The 18,861-nt window shown below is 41.3% G+C and overlaps 1 protein-coding gene across 3 annotated transcripts in view; it reads right to left on the bottom strand.

Annotated features, from left to right (window-relative positions):
* Positions 1 to 18,861, bottom strand: part of LOC106875650 (bifunctional 3'-phosphoadenosine 5'-phosphosulfate synthase) — an 83,175-nt gene that overhangs the window by 5,898 nt on the left and 58,416 nt on the right. For all 3 annotated transcript variants that reach the window (XM_089345057.1, XM_089345056.1, XM_089345058.1), the window contains 9 exons: positions 13,318 to 13,456; positions 11,337 to 11,455; positions 6,930 to 7,043; positions 5,377 to 5,488; positions 4,436 to 4,641; positions 3,925 to 4,056; positions 2,898 to 3,027; positions 1,971 to 2,113; positions 517 to 642 (listed from right to left, as the gene is read on the bottom strand). In XM_089345057.1, the coding sequence (XP_089201183.1) occupies positions 517 to 642; positions 1,971 to 2,113; positions 2,898 to 3,027; positions 3,925 to 4,056; positions 4,436 to 4,641; positions 5,377 to 5,488; positions 6,930 to 7,043; positions 11,337 to 11,455; positions 13,318 to 13,456 (1,221 nt within the window). The remainder of the gene's footprint in view (positions 1 to 516; positions 643 to 1,970; positions 2,114 to 2,897; positions 3,028 to 3,924; positions 4,057 to 4,435; positions 4,642 to 5,376; positions 5,489 to 6,929; positions 7,044 to 11,336; positions 11,456 to 13,317; positions 13,457 to 18,861) is intronic.

The following is an 18,861-nucleotide window of genomic DNA, read 5'->3' as shown; positions in this document are numbered from 1 at the left end:
TATTGACCCCAAAAGGATAAAAGGCAAAGTCAACATCAGCAGAATTTGAACTCAGAACATAAGGACAGACCAGATGCCGCTAAGCAATTTGCCAGCTTGCTGTCTTAATAATAATAATAATAATAATAATAATAATAATAATAATAATAATTGCTTTAACATCGTGTGATAATCGTAAACGAGTGCCACTGTTGTGCAAGTGGTGTCCTTCATTTCCGATCTTCTAAGATATGTCTCGTCATGAGGAAATATTACTTTGCTTGGAAGCAGGTGAGGGTTGGTGACAGAAAGGGCATCCAGCTGTAGAAAATCTACCTCAACAAATCTTGTGTGATCCATGCAAACACGGAAAAGTGAATATAAAAACAATGATGGTGATGATGATAATGATAAATGTAAAGAGTCTTGAAACAAATACCACAAGGTATTTTGTCAGATGCTTCACCGATTCACTCTTACAATAACTAATATCAAAAAACAGAAAAAAAAAAAATGGGGAAAAAGAGGAAACATTACCTTGGCGCCATGTGTTGGATCATAAAGGTCCTGTTTAGTATCCGGATGGGGCATTCCAGCTGGGTCACGTCCCACGATATAAAAGTTGGTCCCTGTTGACATTCTGGCTTTAGCGTGCCACTGGACCTTAAGGAAATAAAAGGGAAAGCAGAAAATTTAGGGGAATAAAAGACAGTTTCAAAGGTCAAGGGTTTCACCAGATATAGATCCTTAAAACCTTCCATCAAAATTTTAATGTAACAAAAGGGTTTAAAGTGATCTAAGTATTTAACCCATTATTTTAAATATTAGGGGTCTGTCCACACAATATCAAGGTATGATATAATATATGTAACCTATATAGTAGATGTATAGACAATTTATTTTTTCTGCAGATTGAAAGAAATGATGAACACTCTTAACCCTTTCGTTACCAACCCGGCTGAAACCGGCTCTAGCTCTGTAGTACAAATGTCTTGTTTCCATGAGTTTTGAATTAAAATCTTCCACCAAACCTTAGTCACAATTCATGTTCCGAACACTAGCTGAAAGATAACTAAGTTATTTTACTAAATTCTTTGTTATATTTAACATTAATTGGAAGAAACACAGAGCATCTCAAAATAATTACAGTAATGAAAGGGTTAATCGAATTTCGGGCCTTATTGGGGTCTCATCAGTAGTGTGTACATCAATTTGACCAATCCCAAAGAAACAAGCAGCCAATCTGTTTATATACATAACAAATCCTGTAGTTACAGAAAATGGGAGCATCTAATATGTTATGCGTTTCATAACAGCACGAGCATTTTAGCTCTTATTTCTAGCAATGTATGCGTCATGACACCCTTAGTCACGTTTAGTTGATGACTATAATTCTCCTTTATGGTTTAACATTACAGCTAGGTGTTTTTATTAATCTATATACACAAATACCAATAACCTACAGTTTTCTTCTCTAATATGTTATGATAAAAAACAAAGACTAACTGGGGTTTAGGGTTGGCAAATCAGACGAAGGTCGGAAAGAGGGGAGGTGGGTCTGGAGAAAAGGGTTAAGAGTTGTTGGCACTCCGTCGCTTACGACATCGGGGGTTCCAGTTGATCCGATCAACGGAACAGCCTGCTCGTGAAATTAACGTGCAAGTGGCTGAGCACTCCACAGACACGTGTACCCTTAACGTAGTTCTCGGGGATATTCAGCGTAACACAGAGTGTGACAAGGCCGACCCTTTGAATTACAGGCACAACAGAAACAGGAAGAAAGAGTCAGAGAGAAAGTTGTGGTGGAAGAGTACAGCAGGGTTCGCCACCATCCCCTGCCGGAGCCTCGTGGAGCTTTCGGTGTTTTCGCTCAATAAACTCTCACAAAGCCCAGTCTGGGAATCGAAACCGTGATCCTATGACCGCAAGTCCGCTGCCCTAACCACTGGGCCATTGCGCCTCCACTGGGTAAAGAGTTACTTGTTACTTACCTCAGTCGGTCCTGCGTACATCATGGGTGATGGGAATATAGCAAGCACCGTAGATTCAGGGTCCAATACTCCAGCACTTAAGATGGCCTTGTGTTGTTTTATACGGACCGATAAGGGGACGTCGTCATCTTTTGTCCATCCTCCTGGAGATGAAGAAGAATATAGAGATGTGAGAGAGGGTGGCAGTGGTGGTGTTTCAAAGAATGAAAAAGGAAATAGATACTTCTCTCGCAAACTATAATAACCTAACAAAATGACATTAGCCAAGCATACATAAACTTAGTTTGCTTTGGACTACATTCATGGACAGACCCTGAATAGAGTTGTTGCATATAAAAAGCACCATTTGAGCGTGGTGGACGTCAGTGCCACCTGACTAGCCCCCATGCCAGTGCCACCTGACCGGCTTCTGTGCCGGTGGGACGTAAAAAGCACCATACCAATATGGGCGATGCCAGTGCTGCCTGACTGGCTCCTACCGGTGGCATGGGTTGACCAAAGCCTTGTGAGTGGATTTGGTAGATGGAAACTGAAAGAAGCCCATCATGTGTGTGTGTGTGTGTGTCTTTGTACCTGTGTTTGTCCCCAACCACCGCTTGAAAACTGGTATTGGTATGTTTATGCTCCTGTAACCGAGCGGTTCGGCAAGAGGGAACGATCAAATAAGTACCAGGCTTATAAGAAAAAAAAAGTCCTAGGCTCAATTTATTCCACTAAAGAGATTCTTGAAGGTGGTGCCCCAGCATGGCCAAAGTCTAATCAGTGAATCAAGTAAAAAAATACAAGATATAGATACATACATACCCACACGCACACACACATACAACTCCCCCCCTTTCATCTATCCACTAATCCACAATTCCTATAAAGGTTAACCAGGAATGCTGTGTAAGGTCCATGTGATGTTGTGGCTGCAATGCCTCTTACCTAGAGGATGGAGTAGCAACACAGGCTTCTGGTAACCTCTCTCAATCAGCTTGCGTTTCGTGTCGGCCATCAGAAGGGCATGGCCATTGTGGATTGGATTTCTCAGTTGGAAGGCAAAAATGGCATCTGCCTGAAATAGATGAGTGTGGTAGAAGTTGAGTCTAGGTTGGAGTGTAGCTTGATCAGTGGTAGAGGTTGGAATGTGAGTTGTGTAGTGGTAGAGGTTAAGTGGAAGTTGGAGTGTAGGTTGGAATGTGGCTTCAGGGTGGTAAAGGTAAGTTGAGACTTGAGTGTTGGTTACATAGTGGTAGAGGTTGAGTGCAGGCTGGAGGGTGGGTTGATTAGTGGCAAAGGTTTGAGTGTAGGTTGTGTAGTGGTGGAGGTTGGAATGTGGGTTGGTTAGTTATAGAGTTTGAGCGAGGGTGGAGGATGAGTGAAGGTTGGGTAATGGCTGAGTGGTTAAAGTTAAGAGTGGAGACTGGAATGAGGCTTCATAGTGGTAAAGTTAAGTAAAGGTTCAAGTGTGGGTTGCATTGCATAGTGGTAGAGGTTGGAGGGTAGGTTTTTTTGGGGTACAAGGTAAATAGAGGTCGGAGAATGATGTGAGATGTGGTAGAGTGTGCATGGCAGCTGGAGTGTGGGTTTGGTAGTAGAAGAGCTTAACGAGTTTAGAAGCTGGGTTGGATAGTGGTAGAAATCAAGTGAAGAGTGGAGTGTGAGTTAGACATTAGTAGAGGTTGGGTTGAGTAAGAAAAAAATTGAGTGGAGTTTGCAGTGTAGGTTGAGTAGGAACAAAAACTGAATGGAGTTTGGAATGTGGGTTGAATGGGAGCTAAAATGGAGTGGAGTTTGTACTGTGGGTTGAGTAGGAACAAAAATTGAGTGGAGTTTGGAATGTGAGTTGAATAATAGCAAAGACTGAGTGGTGTTTGGAGTGCAGGCTGAATAGTGATAGAGGTCGAGCAGAGGTTGACATGTGGCCTGAGTTTGAGTGGGAGTAGAGAACACGCAAACCTGCTCAACTTACTTTCATTTCTTTGAACTTCACCCGTAATTCCTTGGGGGTGAGACGGTACTCGTCCAATCCATCATTCCAGGTGATTCGGTGCAGCACTTCCAGGTCACCTCCAGCCAACCAGTCTCCACTCTCAAAGATCATCTGAAAGACAAGTTGGAACCAATATCGTCCATTAATGGATGGTTAGTTTGGTTTTTTGAGGGGAGGGGGATTGGATTGGTAGAGAGAGAGAGAGGGGGGGTATAGAGAGAGAGAGTGAGATACAGATGTAGTGAGAGGGAGGAGGAGAGGAAGGGGCGGAGAGGCTGAGAGAACGAGAGTGAGAGAGAGAAAACAGGCACAGAGAGGTAGTGAGAGAAAGGGAGAAAAAAACAGAAGAATAGAGAGACAAACAGACAGAAAGGCAGAGAGTCTGAATAAGAGAGGTGGGATGGTCACACCTGGAACATTTTTAGCTACTATTATATGTTGTGTTTGAGTAAAAGACTGGAAGGTCATGGCAGGATTGTCCTTATATTACCTTTATGTAAGGGTGTCCTTTGTTGCAAGTCCCAAACTGTCGACAACAGCGTTCTTCTTTGTTGTGTTTGAAGAATTCGGGTTGGCGAAGAATGGCCACAGCACGATCTTCGTAAAACAAGGCTATCGCCTGCTTACCACTTAGTCTCTCTTTGTCTTGTGTATGTACCGGTAATACAATGGGGATGGACTGGTTAGTAACACCTCCTGTAACAGATATAGACACACAGATAAATACATGTCTACACATACATGCATATATATATGTATATATATATATATATATAGAAGAAAGAGAGAGAGAGAGAAATATGAAAACATAGATAGACAGACAGAAAGTTAGCAGATAAATGCTTAGATAGAAAGGCAGATAGACAAAAAGAGAGAGAGAGAGAGAGAAAGAGATAGGTAGATAGACAGAGAGAGAGAGAGAGACGGACAAACAGAAAGACAGACAGACAGTTGGATGGATAGACTGACAGGCAGATAGATACATAGGTAGAAAGCAAGGTAGACAGAGAGAGAGAGACAGAAAGATAAAGAAAAAGAGATAAAGAGAGAGAGAGAGACAACTGGAAAGATAGATGGAGAGGCAGACACATGGATGGATGGATGGATGGATGAGTAGACAGACAGAAACATAGATAAATAGATACAGAGAGAGATGGATAAATAGATAGATAAAAAGACAGAAAGAGATAGGTAGATAGACAGAGAGAGAGAGAGAGAGACAAACGGATAGATGGATAGACTGAGAGGCAGATAGATGGATAGATATATAAATAGATAGACAGATAGACATGGATAGATAAGACAGATAAATAGAGACAGACAGACAGATAGACACATAGATAGATAAAACAGATAAATAGAGACAGATAGACACATAGATAGATAGATAGACAGACGTTCAGAGAGATAGAGAGAAAACAAAGCACTTACCATTTAAAAGACAACCAAAATGTTGTGACTGCAAATACTCTGATTCCCGCATGAACCCTGTCAAGGGGCTGGCCCAGCCCTCACTGAGAACTTGCACCCACTGAAGGTCCAGCTGCAAAACAAGGGACACAAGAAGAAAGACATATATATACAGGATTATAGGTCCTTGGCAAAGTTTTATATATATATATATATATATATATATATATATATATATATAAACATATAAACGCATATACATTCACATATAAATACATAAGCACACATACACAAACACACACACATATATGTATATATATATACATACATACATACATACATACACATACACAAACGAAGACAGCCAGATGCAATATAGGTGGTTCCTACCCCGCAATTGAAATATATATATATATATATATATATATATCTTATAGTTCAGATTTAGTGTATATGTACACACACACACACACACACACAATACTTCACATACTCAAACAGCAAATTTGTGAGACGGAAGTGACGTATGGAAAGAAAAAAAAAAAAAAAGGTTAAATTAGGAAACAGGAAGGTCTGTTATTTAAAAAGGAAACTCGAGTCATTGGAAATATCTGAGGATGCTGGTCGTGAAGGGCATTTTGGAATGTGATTGATGAGGTTTCAAATACAGCGGATGGTAGACATGATGGCAAATGCCCTTATTGGTAATGATGGCTGTGATGGTGGTGGTGGTGGAGGTGGTGATGGTATTGAAGCTTTAATAAGCAAATTCTTGTAGGCGATAGGACACATTCTTCCACAAAGAGAACACACCAGCTATTTTCAGATAGAATACTAACGTGTGTGTGTATATATATATATATATATATATAGGTGCGGGAGTGGCTGTGTGGTAAGTAGCTTGCTTACCAATCACATGGCTCCGGGTTCAGTCCCACTGCGTGGCACCTTGGGCAAGTGTCTTCTACTATAGCCTCGGGCCGACCAAAGCCTTGTGAGTGGATTTGGTAGACGGAAACTGAAAGAAGCCCGTCGTATATATGTATATATATATGTGTTTGTGTGTCTGTGTTTGTCCCCCCAACTTCGCTTGATAACCGATGCTGGTGTGTTTATGTCTCCGTAACTTAGCGGTTCGGCAAAAAGAGACCGATAGAATAAGTACTAGGCTTACAAAGAATAAGTCTTGGGGTCGATTTGATTCGACTAAAGGTGGTGCTCCAGCATGGCCGCAGTCAAATGACTGAAACAAGTAAAAGAGTATCTATATATAAATAAATAAATATATATATATATAAAATGATAGATCAGTAACTATATAGGTATATACGGATAGATCAATATATATATATATATATATATATATTGTTTTGTTGTTGTTGTTTCTTCCTTCTTGAGTCATGCCTGGCTTATAAGGGCCAGCTTGCCGGTTTCATTGGCATATATGTTCCCCACCTGGACGGGATGCCAGTCCATCTCAGGTGAACTTCTTACCCACTGTGACACGCAGAGACAGACAGACAGACTGACCGACCGACAGACAGATATCCATAGAGAGAAACCGTGTGACCTACCTTTGTTATGCTGAGCCGGGGTAGTGACTCAGCTTCAGCCCTAGCTGCAGCAAGTTGGTCCTTCGTCACAAACAACTCCTTGACTGTGTAAAGAATCGTGTCCGGGAGAACTTTCTGGAAAAGACAAGAAAACAGAGTGGTAGGGTGAGTAGATGTTTAAGTCGTGATGGTCATGGTGGTAACGGATCTTTTGTGATTGTATGTGGTGCTGCTGTTGTTCAGCTAACATGGACACATACGTTTCTTTTAAATAATTCTAGAAGCGTCAGTTCGTGTTACTGGTAATTTCAAAATAGCACACTGTTACACAAAGTGGTTAACCCTAATACAGGTGAAATTTTGGCTTACGTATGTTTCTTAGCTAGCTGATCTACTGATAAATAATGATTTACTAATGTAAGATCAATGAGGGGGCACTCAGCTAAGCTATTCATCAGGCTGAGGATACCTTCATTACAAGACAAGGAATTTCGAGAGAGGCAGGGGCATTGGAGGAGGAGATCATATTCTGCCAAGGTTGACTTTGCCTTTCATCTTTGTTTTGGGGGAGGGGGCATTAAATAAGTACCAGTTACGCACTGGGGATCGATGTAATTGACTTAATCTCTTCTCCCAAATTTGAGGCTTTGCGCCTACAGCAGAAAGGACTATTATTATTATTATTATTATTATTATTATTAATATTATTATTAGGGTGGCGCGCTGGCAGAATTGTTAGCACGTCAGGCAAAACGCTTAGCGGTATTCCGTCTGCTGTTATGTTATGAGTTCAAATTCCGCCGAGGTCAACTTTGCCTTTCAGGGGTCGATAAATTAAGTACCAGTTGCGCACTGGGGTCAATGTAATCGACTTAATCCCTTTCTCTGTCCTTGTTTGTCCCTTCTATGTTTAGCCCCTTGTGAGCAATAAATAAATAAATAATAATAATAATTATTATTATTGTTATTATTATTATAATGATTCTTTTTGTTGTTGTTGTTATTATATTCATGGTTAGTTCTGCCAATGTTGTTGATGCGGCTGCTGTAGGCGTTGTTATTCATTAATGCCATGCCAGGTGGTTACAATGGTTTATGGACTGAGATCTATTCTTGTCAAGGCTAACCCGGCCTTTCATCTTGTGAGAGGCCAATAAATCGTACAACAACAACACCAACAAAACCAAATCTCAACCGCGTCCGTTGCAGCAAGTATATATGTTTATGTGAGACTATATATATATATACACACACACACACACACATGCATATATATATATCATCATCATCATCATCATCATCGTTTAACGTCCGCTTTCCATGCTAGCATGGGTTGGACGATTTGACTGAGGACTGGTGAAACCGGATGGCAACACCAGGCTCCAGTCTGATTTGGCAGAGTTTCTACAGCTGGATGCCCTTCCCAACGCCAACCACTCAGAGAGTGTAGTGGGTGCTTTTACGTGTCACCCGCACGAAAACGGCCACGCTCGAAATGGTGTCTTTTATGTGCCACCCGCACAAGCCAGTCCAGGGGCACTGGCAACGATCTCGCTCGAAAATCCTACAGGAGCCAGTCAGGCGGTACTGGCAACGGCCACGCTCAAAATGGTGCATCTCATGTGCCACCCGCACAAGAACCAGTCCAGGGGCACTGGCAACGATCTTACTTGGCTTGCCGGGTCTTCTCACGCACAGCCCATTTCCAAAGGTATCGGTCCGTAGTCATCGCCTCGGTGAGGCCCAATATATATATATATATATATATATATATATGTATGTATGTATGTATGTATGTATATAGAATATTCATGCATACAAACACACACAAATACATACACATGCACACATACCTACTTGCATATATATATATATATATATATATATATATATATACACACACACACATATATGTATGCATATAAATATATATATATATACACATATATATACATCCATATAAATACACACTTATAGATTCATATGTATATATTGACGTATGCATATGCATATATACATATGCATATATATATATATATATATATATATATATACACACATATACATACATATATATGCTCACACACATCTCTACATGTATGCACACACACATATATATAATTATAAATATATATATATATAAACAAATACATATATATACACTACACATGCATATATGTATATATATATATATATATATTTAGACAGACACACACATATAGATAGATAGAGAGAGAGAGAGGGGGGGATGTTGCGTGTTTGTGAATTCTCCGAGTCCTTCAATCAGCTTTTATCCTTCCTTCCTATTCCAGAAACGGAGATGAAAGCGGAGGTGGTGGTGGTGGCGGTGGGTTGTGGGTGGGGCACGAACAGGAAACAGGTCGACGGTGGGGGGAGCACAGAGTAGAGGACAGAATAACACGAGGGGGAGGAGGAAGAGGAGGTGATGACAACAGTGACATCAGCAAAGAACGGTAAAGAAACGCAGATAAAGAGAGCAGTTTGTGATGAAGAGACACAGAGTGCCATATTGGTGACGCTGAACACTGGCGATTATGTGGGGGGGGGGGCGAGGGGAGATCCTGGGGATAACAAAGAATGAAGAGAATATCTTGGTCTGAGGCTGTAGAAGATGTTTGCCCGAAAGTGCCATGCAGTGGGACTGAACCTGGAACCATGTAGTCGAGAAGCAAGCCTTTTAGCCACACACTCACCTTGTACCAATTGCTTCTGAGTAACTCCACTACCACCACCACCACCACCACCATGCCCACTGCCATCATGTCAATTCCAATGGCTTTCACGAATTTATTTACAGACAACATAATAATTGTTACCGATCCCCACCCCCATCCAGGAGTGCAAACTAACACCCCGCCTCCTCTATCGATTGCCCACCACTTCTGTCTTCCACCTTGCAAATTCTCTTCCTACCCGTCCACTTACTACAGCTTCCAATAGCACAATCACATCTGTCCATGCCCTCACCCAAACACCCACAATACATCAATATATATACATATATATATATATATATATATACACACACACACATATATACATATCATCATCTGTGTCTCTGTGTGTATATATGTGTGTCTCTCTCTGTGTATATATATATGTGTGTGTGTGTATATATATATATATATATATATATATATATATAGATATGCACCTATATATACAGGTAGATGCAGGTATGCACATACTTGTACGTATAAATGCATATACTCATTTATTATTTGTTATATATATATATATATATATATATATATATATATATATATACATACACATACACACATCCATATATACACACAGATACATGCCTCTCTCTCTCTCTCTTTATATATATTATCATACATATATGTGTGTCTCTCTGTGTACGTATGTATGTATATATATATAAATATATATATACACACACACACACATCCATATATATATACACACATATATGTGTGTATATATTGATCTCTATTCATGTTCTAAGAAACAAATGAAGACCCACCACCACCACCACCATATTCCAAAGGACATATTCTTCCTGTTAGATTAGGAAGTGCAACACCAGCTGCACACAGCTGTGTCATGGCAATGGTGGTGGTGTTGGGGTGGCGAGACTACACGTGTATATATATGTGTTTGTGAGTTTAAGAATTAAAGTGCCAGAATGTACACCCCCACACACACAAGCACGCAGGCAAATGTATTTTAAAAACAACTATGTTTGATTTATTAAGGATTTTCCCACAATTCCCTGTTTACCTGTTCAGGTTTTGTTAATCCATTAGGCTGACAACACTTTCAGATTTCTCCAGTTTAACCCTTTAAGCATTCAGATTAATCTGTCAAACTTAATCCTTATTTATTCACATTGTTTTGAATTAATCCTGCATTATCTCACAACCCAGAGATTTCAACGATGCGACTTTACTTTCTCAAAATGACATTGTAAGGTTTGTGTGAGAGGCCAGATCTAGCCAGTTTGAACATGAAACAAGTAGAACATGGCTGGTTTAATCCTTTAGCATTTGGATTATTTTATCAAATCTAATGCTTATTTATTCACATTGTTTTGACTTAATTTTGTCTCATCTTGTAGCTTCAAGATTCCTATGATGTGATTGCTTATTTTAAGAATGACATTGTAGGGTAAGCATGAGAGACCAGATCCAGCCAGTTTGAACAGAAAACAAGTAGAACATGGCTGGTTTAATCCTTTAGCATAGAACCCAAAGCTACGTGATTCGGAGGTGCAAACTTCCTTACCTACACAACCAGCTGTGGTGCCTTTTTACTTTCCCCCCGTGACAGTAAAATGCAATTGGCAAAAACTCTTGGCTGCTATTTCTCGCACCAGGTGGAGCACCAACAAAGAGGTCCTCGTTAACGACACGACATGTTCGTTAGAGTTCATCCACTTACCTTATCAATTAAGGCTCTCAGTATGTTGTTAATGCATTCGTCAACCGTTGTCTCCCCTGCTTTCAAGACCACGTCGGGATTTTCGGGGGGTTCGTACACAGAGTCGACACCAGTGAAAGCTGTAACGATAAACAAACAGAAGGATTGTCGCTGTCAGAGGAGGTGGTCATGGGAATGGTGATAGTGTTGATGGTGGTGGTGGTGATGGAGATGGTTGTGGCATTGGTGGAGACGGTTGTGGTGGTGGCTGTAGTGGTAGTGGTGGAGAGGGTTGTGGTGGTGTTAGTGCTAATGGTTGTTATGGTGAATGTGATGGTTGTAGTGGTAGTGGTGGTGTTGGTAGTGGCAGTGGTGGTTGTAGAGGTGGTGTTAGTGCTAATGGTTGTCAAGGTGATTGTGATAGTTGTGGTGGTGGTGGTTGTAGTGGTGTTGATAGTAGTGATGGGGTGGTGGTGGTGGTGGTGGTATTTGCGGTCACAGAGATGATGATTATGTGCTTAATGTTTATGCCGATGGTGGTGGCTGTGGTAGTAGTAGTAGTAGTAGTAGTAGTAGTAGTAGTAGTGGTGGTGTCATGCAATGTTTAGGCAATATTAGGAGTAAAAGGCCAATTTCCTGTCCAATATAAAAGACAGTTGACTTTATTTTGGTAAATATTGACATAGTGGTGGTGGAGGTGGTGATGGTGGTGGTGGTGGAGGCAGTTCTAATAATGAAAGTGGTGGTGTAGGTGGTGTGGATGGCGCCAGTGAAGAGAAAAGTGATGGTGATGGTGGTGGTGGAGGCAGTTCTAGCGGTGTAGGAGTTGCATTGGTGATGAGAATGATGATGGTGGTGGTGGTAAGAAAGTCGTGTGTGACACATAAAAATGTGGTGGTGGAGTTAGTGAAGATAATTATGGTGGCGTTGGAGACGACGACAATGGTGGTGGTGGTGGTGGTGGTGATGACGATGATGATGATGATGGTGATGACAACAGAGGTGTTCAAACAACTGACGTTGATGGTGAGTGGATTTGGTAGACGGAAACTGAAAAGAAGCCCGTCGTATATATGTACGTATGTATATATATATATATATATATATATATATGTGTGTGTGTGTGTGTGTATGTATGATTGCGATGGTGATGATGATGGTGGCAGTGATGATTAATTAGGGCAATGGTCGTGATCGTTATGAACATTATTGTGTCAGTGATGACGATGATGGTGATGGTGGTGGTGGTGGTGGTGACAATGGTGATGACAAAGTCAGTGGTGATCCAACGATGATGATGATTAGGATGACGGTTGTGATTGTGATGAAGATTACCTGCGGCAGTGATGACAAAATCAACAACGATGACGAAGGTGATGACGACGACGAAGGTATTGCTGATTAAATGCGAGATTACACAGGAGGGGGAAAAAAAATTAAAGAAGTAAAAGACAAAAGAAAAAAAAACCAAACCAAATTTCCTCAAAATCTTTCGCAAATATCTTTACTTAAAAACTTTCTTATATCATGGCTGCAGATTCTGTTGCTATGGCAACACATACCACCCACTTCCCCCCCATCCCCGAAGCTAAGATGAACTGGATTCAACCAGATTCAACTAGTTTCAACCAATAACCTGTGTATACCACGTCATTGGTGTACATATATATGTGTATATATGTCTGTGTATGTATATATATATATATATATATATATATATATGTGTGTGTGTGGATGTATGTATATAGGAGTGTGTGTATGTGGGCGTGGCTGTGTGGTAAGAAGCTTGCTTCCCAACCACATAGTTCCAGGTTCAGTCCCACTGCGTGGCACCTTGGGCAGGTGTCTTCTACTATAACATTAGGCTGGCCAAAGCCTTGTGAATGGATTTGGTAGACGGAAACTGAAAGAAGCCAGTCGTATAGATGTATATATTTATGCGTGTGTGTGTGTGTGTCTGTGCTTGTTCCCCAACATCGCTTGACAACCAATGTATACTTACATTTAATAAGTCCAGCCCTAGCTTTCTTGTAAAGACCCTTGATGTCTCGATTTTCACAAATCTCCAGCGATGTGTTCACGTAACATTCGATAAATGGTAACTTGTCGTCGTTATGCAGCTGGCGTGCATTATTCCGATCCTGCAAACAAGAAAACCAAGCACAATCAGTTAGAATCAAAATTAATTAATTAATTAATTAGATAATGAAATCTTATACGTTTTATCTTTTACTTGTTTCAGTCATTCGATAGCAGCCATACTAAAGCACTGCCTTGAACAAATTTATTTCAATCAAACAAATTGTCCCTGGAAATTTGAAATTTTCTTTTGTAAAGCCTGGTACTTATTTTATTAGTGTTCTTTTGCTGAACTGTTAAGTTATGTAAACACACCTACACCAGTTATTGAGCGATGGTGGGGGAACAAACCCAGACACAAACACACATACAGATATTTCGCAGACTACAGGCGATTTTTTTCCCCTCTTTCTTCCTTTTCCTTTAGACTTTCCTGTATTTCCTGTTTCCGAAGAAGAGCTGTGCTCGAAATGTAAAACAACTACTCCTTTCCTTCTTCGAGCCTCTCATTAATACTTTGCATGTGCTACGTCCTCACATTGTCAACTTATTTTCTTGTCTTTTTCTCTGGTCTTTATTCTGTCTTTTGAATTAATATATACATATATATATATATATATATATATATATATATATATATGTATATATATATATATAAATAAATAAAATAAATGCGCCCTTTTAAAGCCTAGCCAGGCTCATGGGCCCAGTTTCCCGGTTTCTATGGCGTATGCGTTCCCCAGCTGGATGGGACGCCAGTCCATCGCAGCGTTACTCATTTTTGCCAGCTGAGTGGACTGGAGCAACGTGAAATGAAGTGTTTTGCTCAAGAACACAACGCGTCGCCCGGTCCAGGAATCGAAACCACAATCTTACGATCATGCGTAAATATATATATACAAACACCCACACAAACACACATAGATGTATATACACATACTAACACACAATGGACAACTTGAAGTTACTGTCTGCCAAATCAACTCATTAACGAGAGCGGGGAAACAAGACCGAGGGGATGGTCCAGGCTGGAATGTCTTCGATCATACGACAACATTTCAATGTAGGCGTTGTGTCATTACCAGTTCGTTAACCCACTCCCGACTGCATATCCTGTCGGCTGCACAGCACTGCATCACCCCATCAGTCGCTCCCAGAACGGTGGTGGCGGCAGTGTGTGTGTGGGGGGGGGGGAGGCGGTATTAGGGGGGGGGAGTACGGGATGAGGTAGAAAGGAATGGTGAGACGGGTTCAGGAGGGGCGGAGGTGGGATATTGGGCTCTATCTCCCTTCCCCCCATAAAAGATCCTGTTCGGTCTGGAGACACTATCAGCTTTTCTGCTTTCACAAATGCCAACCCCAAAGACGACGACCACCACCATCATCATCGTCAATGTCAGTTATACCACCACCACCACCACGATCCGCCACCATCACCTCCACCACCACCATCACCTGCACCGCCACCACAACGATCCGCCACCATCACCTCCACCACCACGATCCGCCACCATCACCTCCACCACCACGATCCGCCACCATCACCATCCCCACCACCGCCATCACTACGCGCACGCCTGTTGCTCCACATTATTTCTGCACAGACTTAAACACTAATTCCGCCTCCCCTCTCCCCAACCACCACCACCACTGCCCTACATACAAACCCCCCCAAGCACCTAGCCCCACCCCAGCCTCACCCACCCTTAGTGGTGAGAGCCAAGGGAAGGGAGGGGGCTGTGTATGAGAGGCAAGGGTGTGTTATGTGCCTGGCCTAGTTTTATTTCAGTGGAGGGGGCCTTTCATCTCTCCTCTCCCCCCTCTCTCTCTATCACCCCATATTGCTTAAGGTCTGTGTACTTATACCCTACATTTCATGACATGTGTCACCCAGCATCTGACTGTGTCTGTCTGCCTGCTTGCCTGTCTGTCCAAGAAGGGGGGCAGTCTACATTTATACATACATGCTGGTACATGTGTATATATAAATGTGTGTGTGTGTGTGTACATATATATGTAGGGATGTATGTGTGTATGTGCATACATATATTTTTATAAATGTATAAGTTTATCCAGAGGTCATAATACAAATAAAGACAATTAGGCTTGACATATATAAAAACATACACCTCTCTCTCTCTCTCTCTATATATATATATATATAAGAAAAAGACATCCCCCTTAAGAGATATATCCTTGAAAAATTTTATATATATATATATTCCCCAGCGTTAAACTAATACATCCATTTGTTGTTTACACCACCTGTCTTTCGTAAATTCTCCCATATATATATATATATATATATATATATATATATATATATATATATACATACTTAAAAGCACAATAGAATAGGCACAAGCACAGATATATATATATATATATATATATATATATATATATATATATACACACACACACACACACATATATACCATTCGCCATGATAGATCGCTAACCACTACACACATTTCTTTTCTCTCCTTGTTTCTTTCTGTGGAAGAGCGTAGGCTCGAAACATTAAAGACTTTTTCAATTCCCGAGCGTTGAACTAATACATCTATTTGTTTTCTACACCACCTGTCTTTGTCCGTTGTTTTTTTGTGAACTCTCCCTATATATATATATGTATATATATATATATATATATATATATATATATATATATATATACATACATATATATATGTAAGGCTTAAACAGTAGGCTGGCAATGTTGGGGGAGTGGATGGGGTGATTATTTTGACACCACCACCACCCTGCTATTTGACTGGTACTTTATTTCATTGACCTCGAAGAGGATGAAAGATAAAGTTGACCAAAGGTAGGGTTTGAACTCTGGACCTAAGGGCCAGGAATGAATAACAGGAAATTGCTATAACATTTCTGCCAACTGAATGGATATGACAATGTTGATGATGGTGATGATGATGATAAGGACGACGATGATTTTGATAATGATGATGATGATGCACCTGCTGATGACGATGGGGAGAAGGTGGAGGAAGGCGAAGGAGGAAGAAAGAAAATCAAAAACACATCAACAACAACAACAACAACAAGCGGTGTTTCAATATCTGATTACTCCGTCGGGAAAAGACCGACCCCAGGAGGGGGAGAAGCGCAACAGAGGGTCGTCGCAAGAGGAGACTGACAGAGGTGAAGAGAACGAAGAGAACTTGCATCGATAAAAACAAACAAAAAACTGAATAATAATAATAATAATAAAAATAAAAAGATATTAGAAAACCAAAAAAAAAAATTAAAAGTAAAAAACCAGAAAAGAAATTCCCATTAAATGTCTGCAAAAGCGGAATAATTTATTCAAATGGTAACTTAGTGGCATTAGTGGTTTTGCTGACAATGGTGGTGGTAGTGGTGGTTGCGGCCGGGGGGGGGGGTGATAGTGGCGGTGGCAGTGAATGATGATGACGACGACGGTGGTGGTGGAGGCAGTGGTGACTGATGACAATAGTGGTGGTGGTGGTGGTGGTGGTGGCGGTTGGTAGTGGTGGTGGTGGTGTTGCAGACGATGATGACGATGATGATGGTAGTGGTGGTGGTGATGATGATGATGATGATGATGATGATGATGATGATGATGTAATGACGACGGTGGCGCGGTGGTTGGCGGACATTATAGAGTTCTTTGACAGGAAGCTTCCAGAATGGTAAGCGAATTTGTTAATGCAAGATTAGCTGCCAATGTGACAGGAATCTAGGAAAGTGGACATTATTGGCGGTGGGGTGGGGGGGTGAGAAGGAGGAGAATGAGAAAGAGAAGAGGGAGAAGAAGGAGGAGGAGAATGAGAAAGAGAAGAAGAAGGAGGAGGAGGAGAATGAGAAAGAGAAGAAGAGGGAGAAGAAGAAAAAGAAAAATGAGAAGGAGGAGGAGAAGAAGAAGAAGTGGAAGAAAAAGAGAAAGAGGAAAAGGTGGAGAAGAGAAGAAGAAAGTGAGAAGGAAAAGATAACATGCATTACACAGCAAGGGGGTTGGTGGAGTGGGGGTGACAGAGATGGTGATCCACCCCCACCCCCACCATCTCTCTCTTTCTCTCCTGCTTCATAAAACCATGTTCGATCAAGCATGAAGTGAATGGACGGTGTTTTTGTTTTTGTTGTATTGGTTTTCATTTGTTTCCAATTCCCTGTCTTTTAAGCCCAAACCCATGAATAAACATGAGGGCACTTCTGGCTTGTCACCTGACCTTACACATAAACACACACACCAGCACACCAACAGCCAGTGGCTCAGCAGGTAAAGTACAAGAGCCACCTTTCATCATCATCGTCGTCGTCATCGTTCAACGTCTGCTTTCCATTCTGCCATGGGTTGAACAGTTTGACATGGAGCCGACTAGCCGGGACTGTTTGTTGTGGCATAATTTCTACAGTTAGAAGCCCTTCCTAACACCAACCACTTTACAGAGTGTACTGGGTGCTTTTTATGTGGCACCAGCACCAGTGAGGTCTGCTTTGGTATGGTTTCTATGGCTGGATGCCCTTCCTAATGCCAACCACTTTACAGAGTGTACTGGGTGCTTTTTATGTGGCACCAGCACCAGTGAGGTCTGCTTTGGTATGGTTTCTATGGCTGGATGCCCTTCCTAATGCCAACCACTTCACAGAGTGTACTGGGTGCTTTTTATGTGGCACCAGCACCAGTGAGGTCTGCTTTGGTATGGTTTCTATGGCTGGATGCCCTTCCTAATATGGGGGAAGGGGCCAGTCGATTAGATTGACACCAGTATGTAACTGGTACTTAATTTATCAACTCCTGAAAGGATGAAAAGGCAAAGTCGACCTCGGTGGAATTTGAACTCAGAACGTAAAAATATACGAAATACCGCTTCTTACCACACAGCCATATCAGCATAGACACACATATATATATATATATATATATATATATATATATACAGATGCAAATAGATAGATAGATAGATAGAGAGAGAGATAAATAGACATATGAATGGCTTTTTGCAGTTTCCATCTATCAAATCCTGTTAGAAGTCTTTGGTTGGCCCAAGGCTATAATGGAAGACACTTGCCCAGGGTGTCACGCTGTGAGACCGAACATGGAATCACACAGAGCCATGCCTGTACCTATTTCAAGACTATGAATGAGGAGAAGAAACAAAGAAAAAAAAAAAGGAAGAAAATCTCCTCTTGCAGTCTGTCCATGACATTCACCCATTAAAAAAAAAAGAACAAAAAAATGGTAAAAGCTTTGATCTGATCTCGACATTCGATGAATTGCGATGGCCGACATCGACAATTGGAAGAACCATAAAAAGCCGGGACCCGACAATGTTTTAATATCTTTCGAAGCTAATCAAAACGACATTACTCTTACTGCCACCACAGCTGTCGCCATGTTGTCTTCAGCTTCCTCATCTCCCCCACCCCCTCCTCTCCCCCTCCTCCCTGATCCAGCTCCCCCCCACCGCGTCCGCCCGCCCTC

Source organism: Octopus bimaculoides, chromosome 29 (assembly GCF_046866305.1).
Source record: "Octopus bimaculoides isolate indiv1 chromosome 29, ASM4686630v1, whole genome shotgun sequence".
NCBI lineage: Eukaryota > Metazoa > Mollusca > Cephalopoda > Octopoda > Octopodidae > Octopus > Octopus bimaculoides.
Note: the sequence above shows the minus strand (reverse complement) of the source record. Positions and strands in the feature narration are given on the sequence as shown.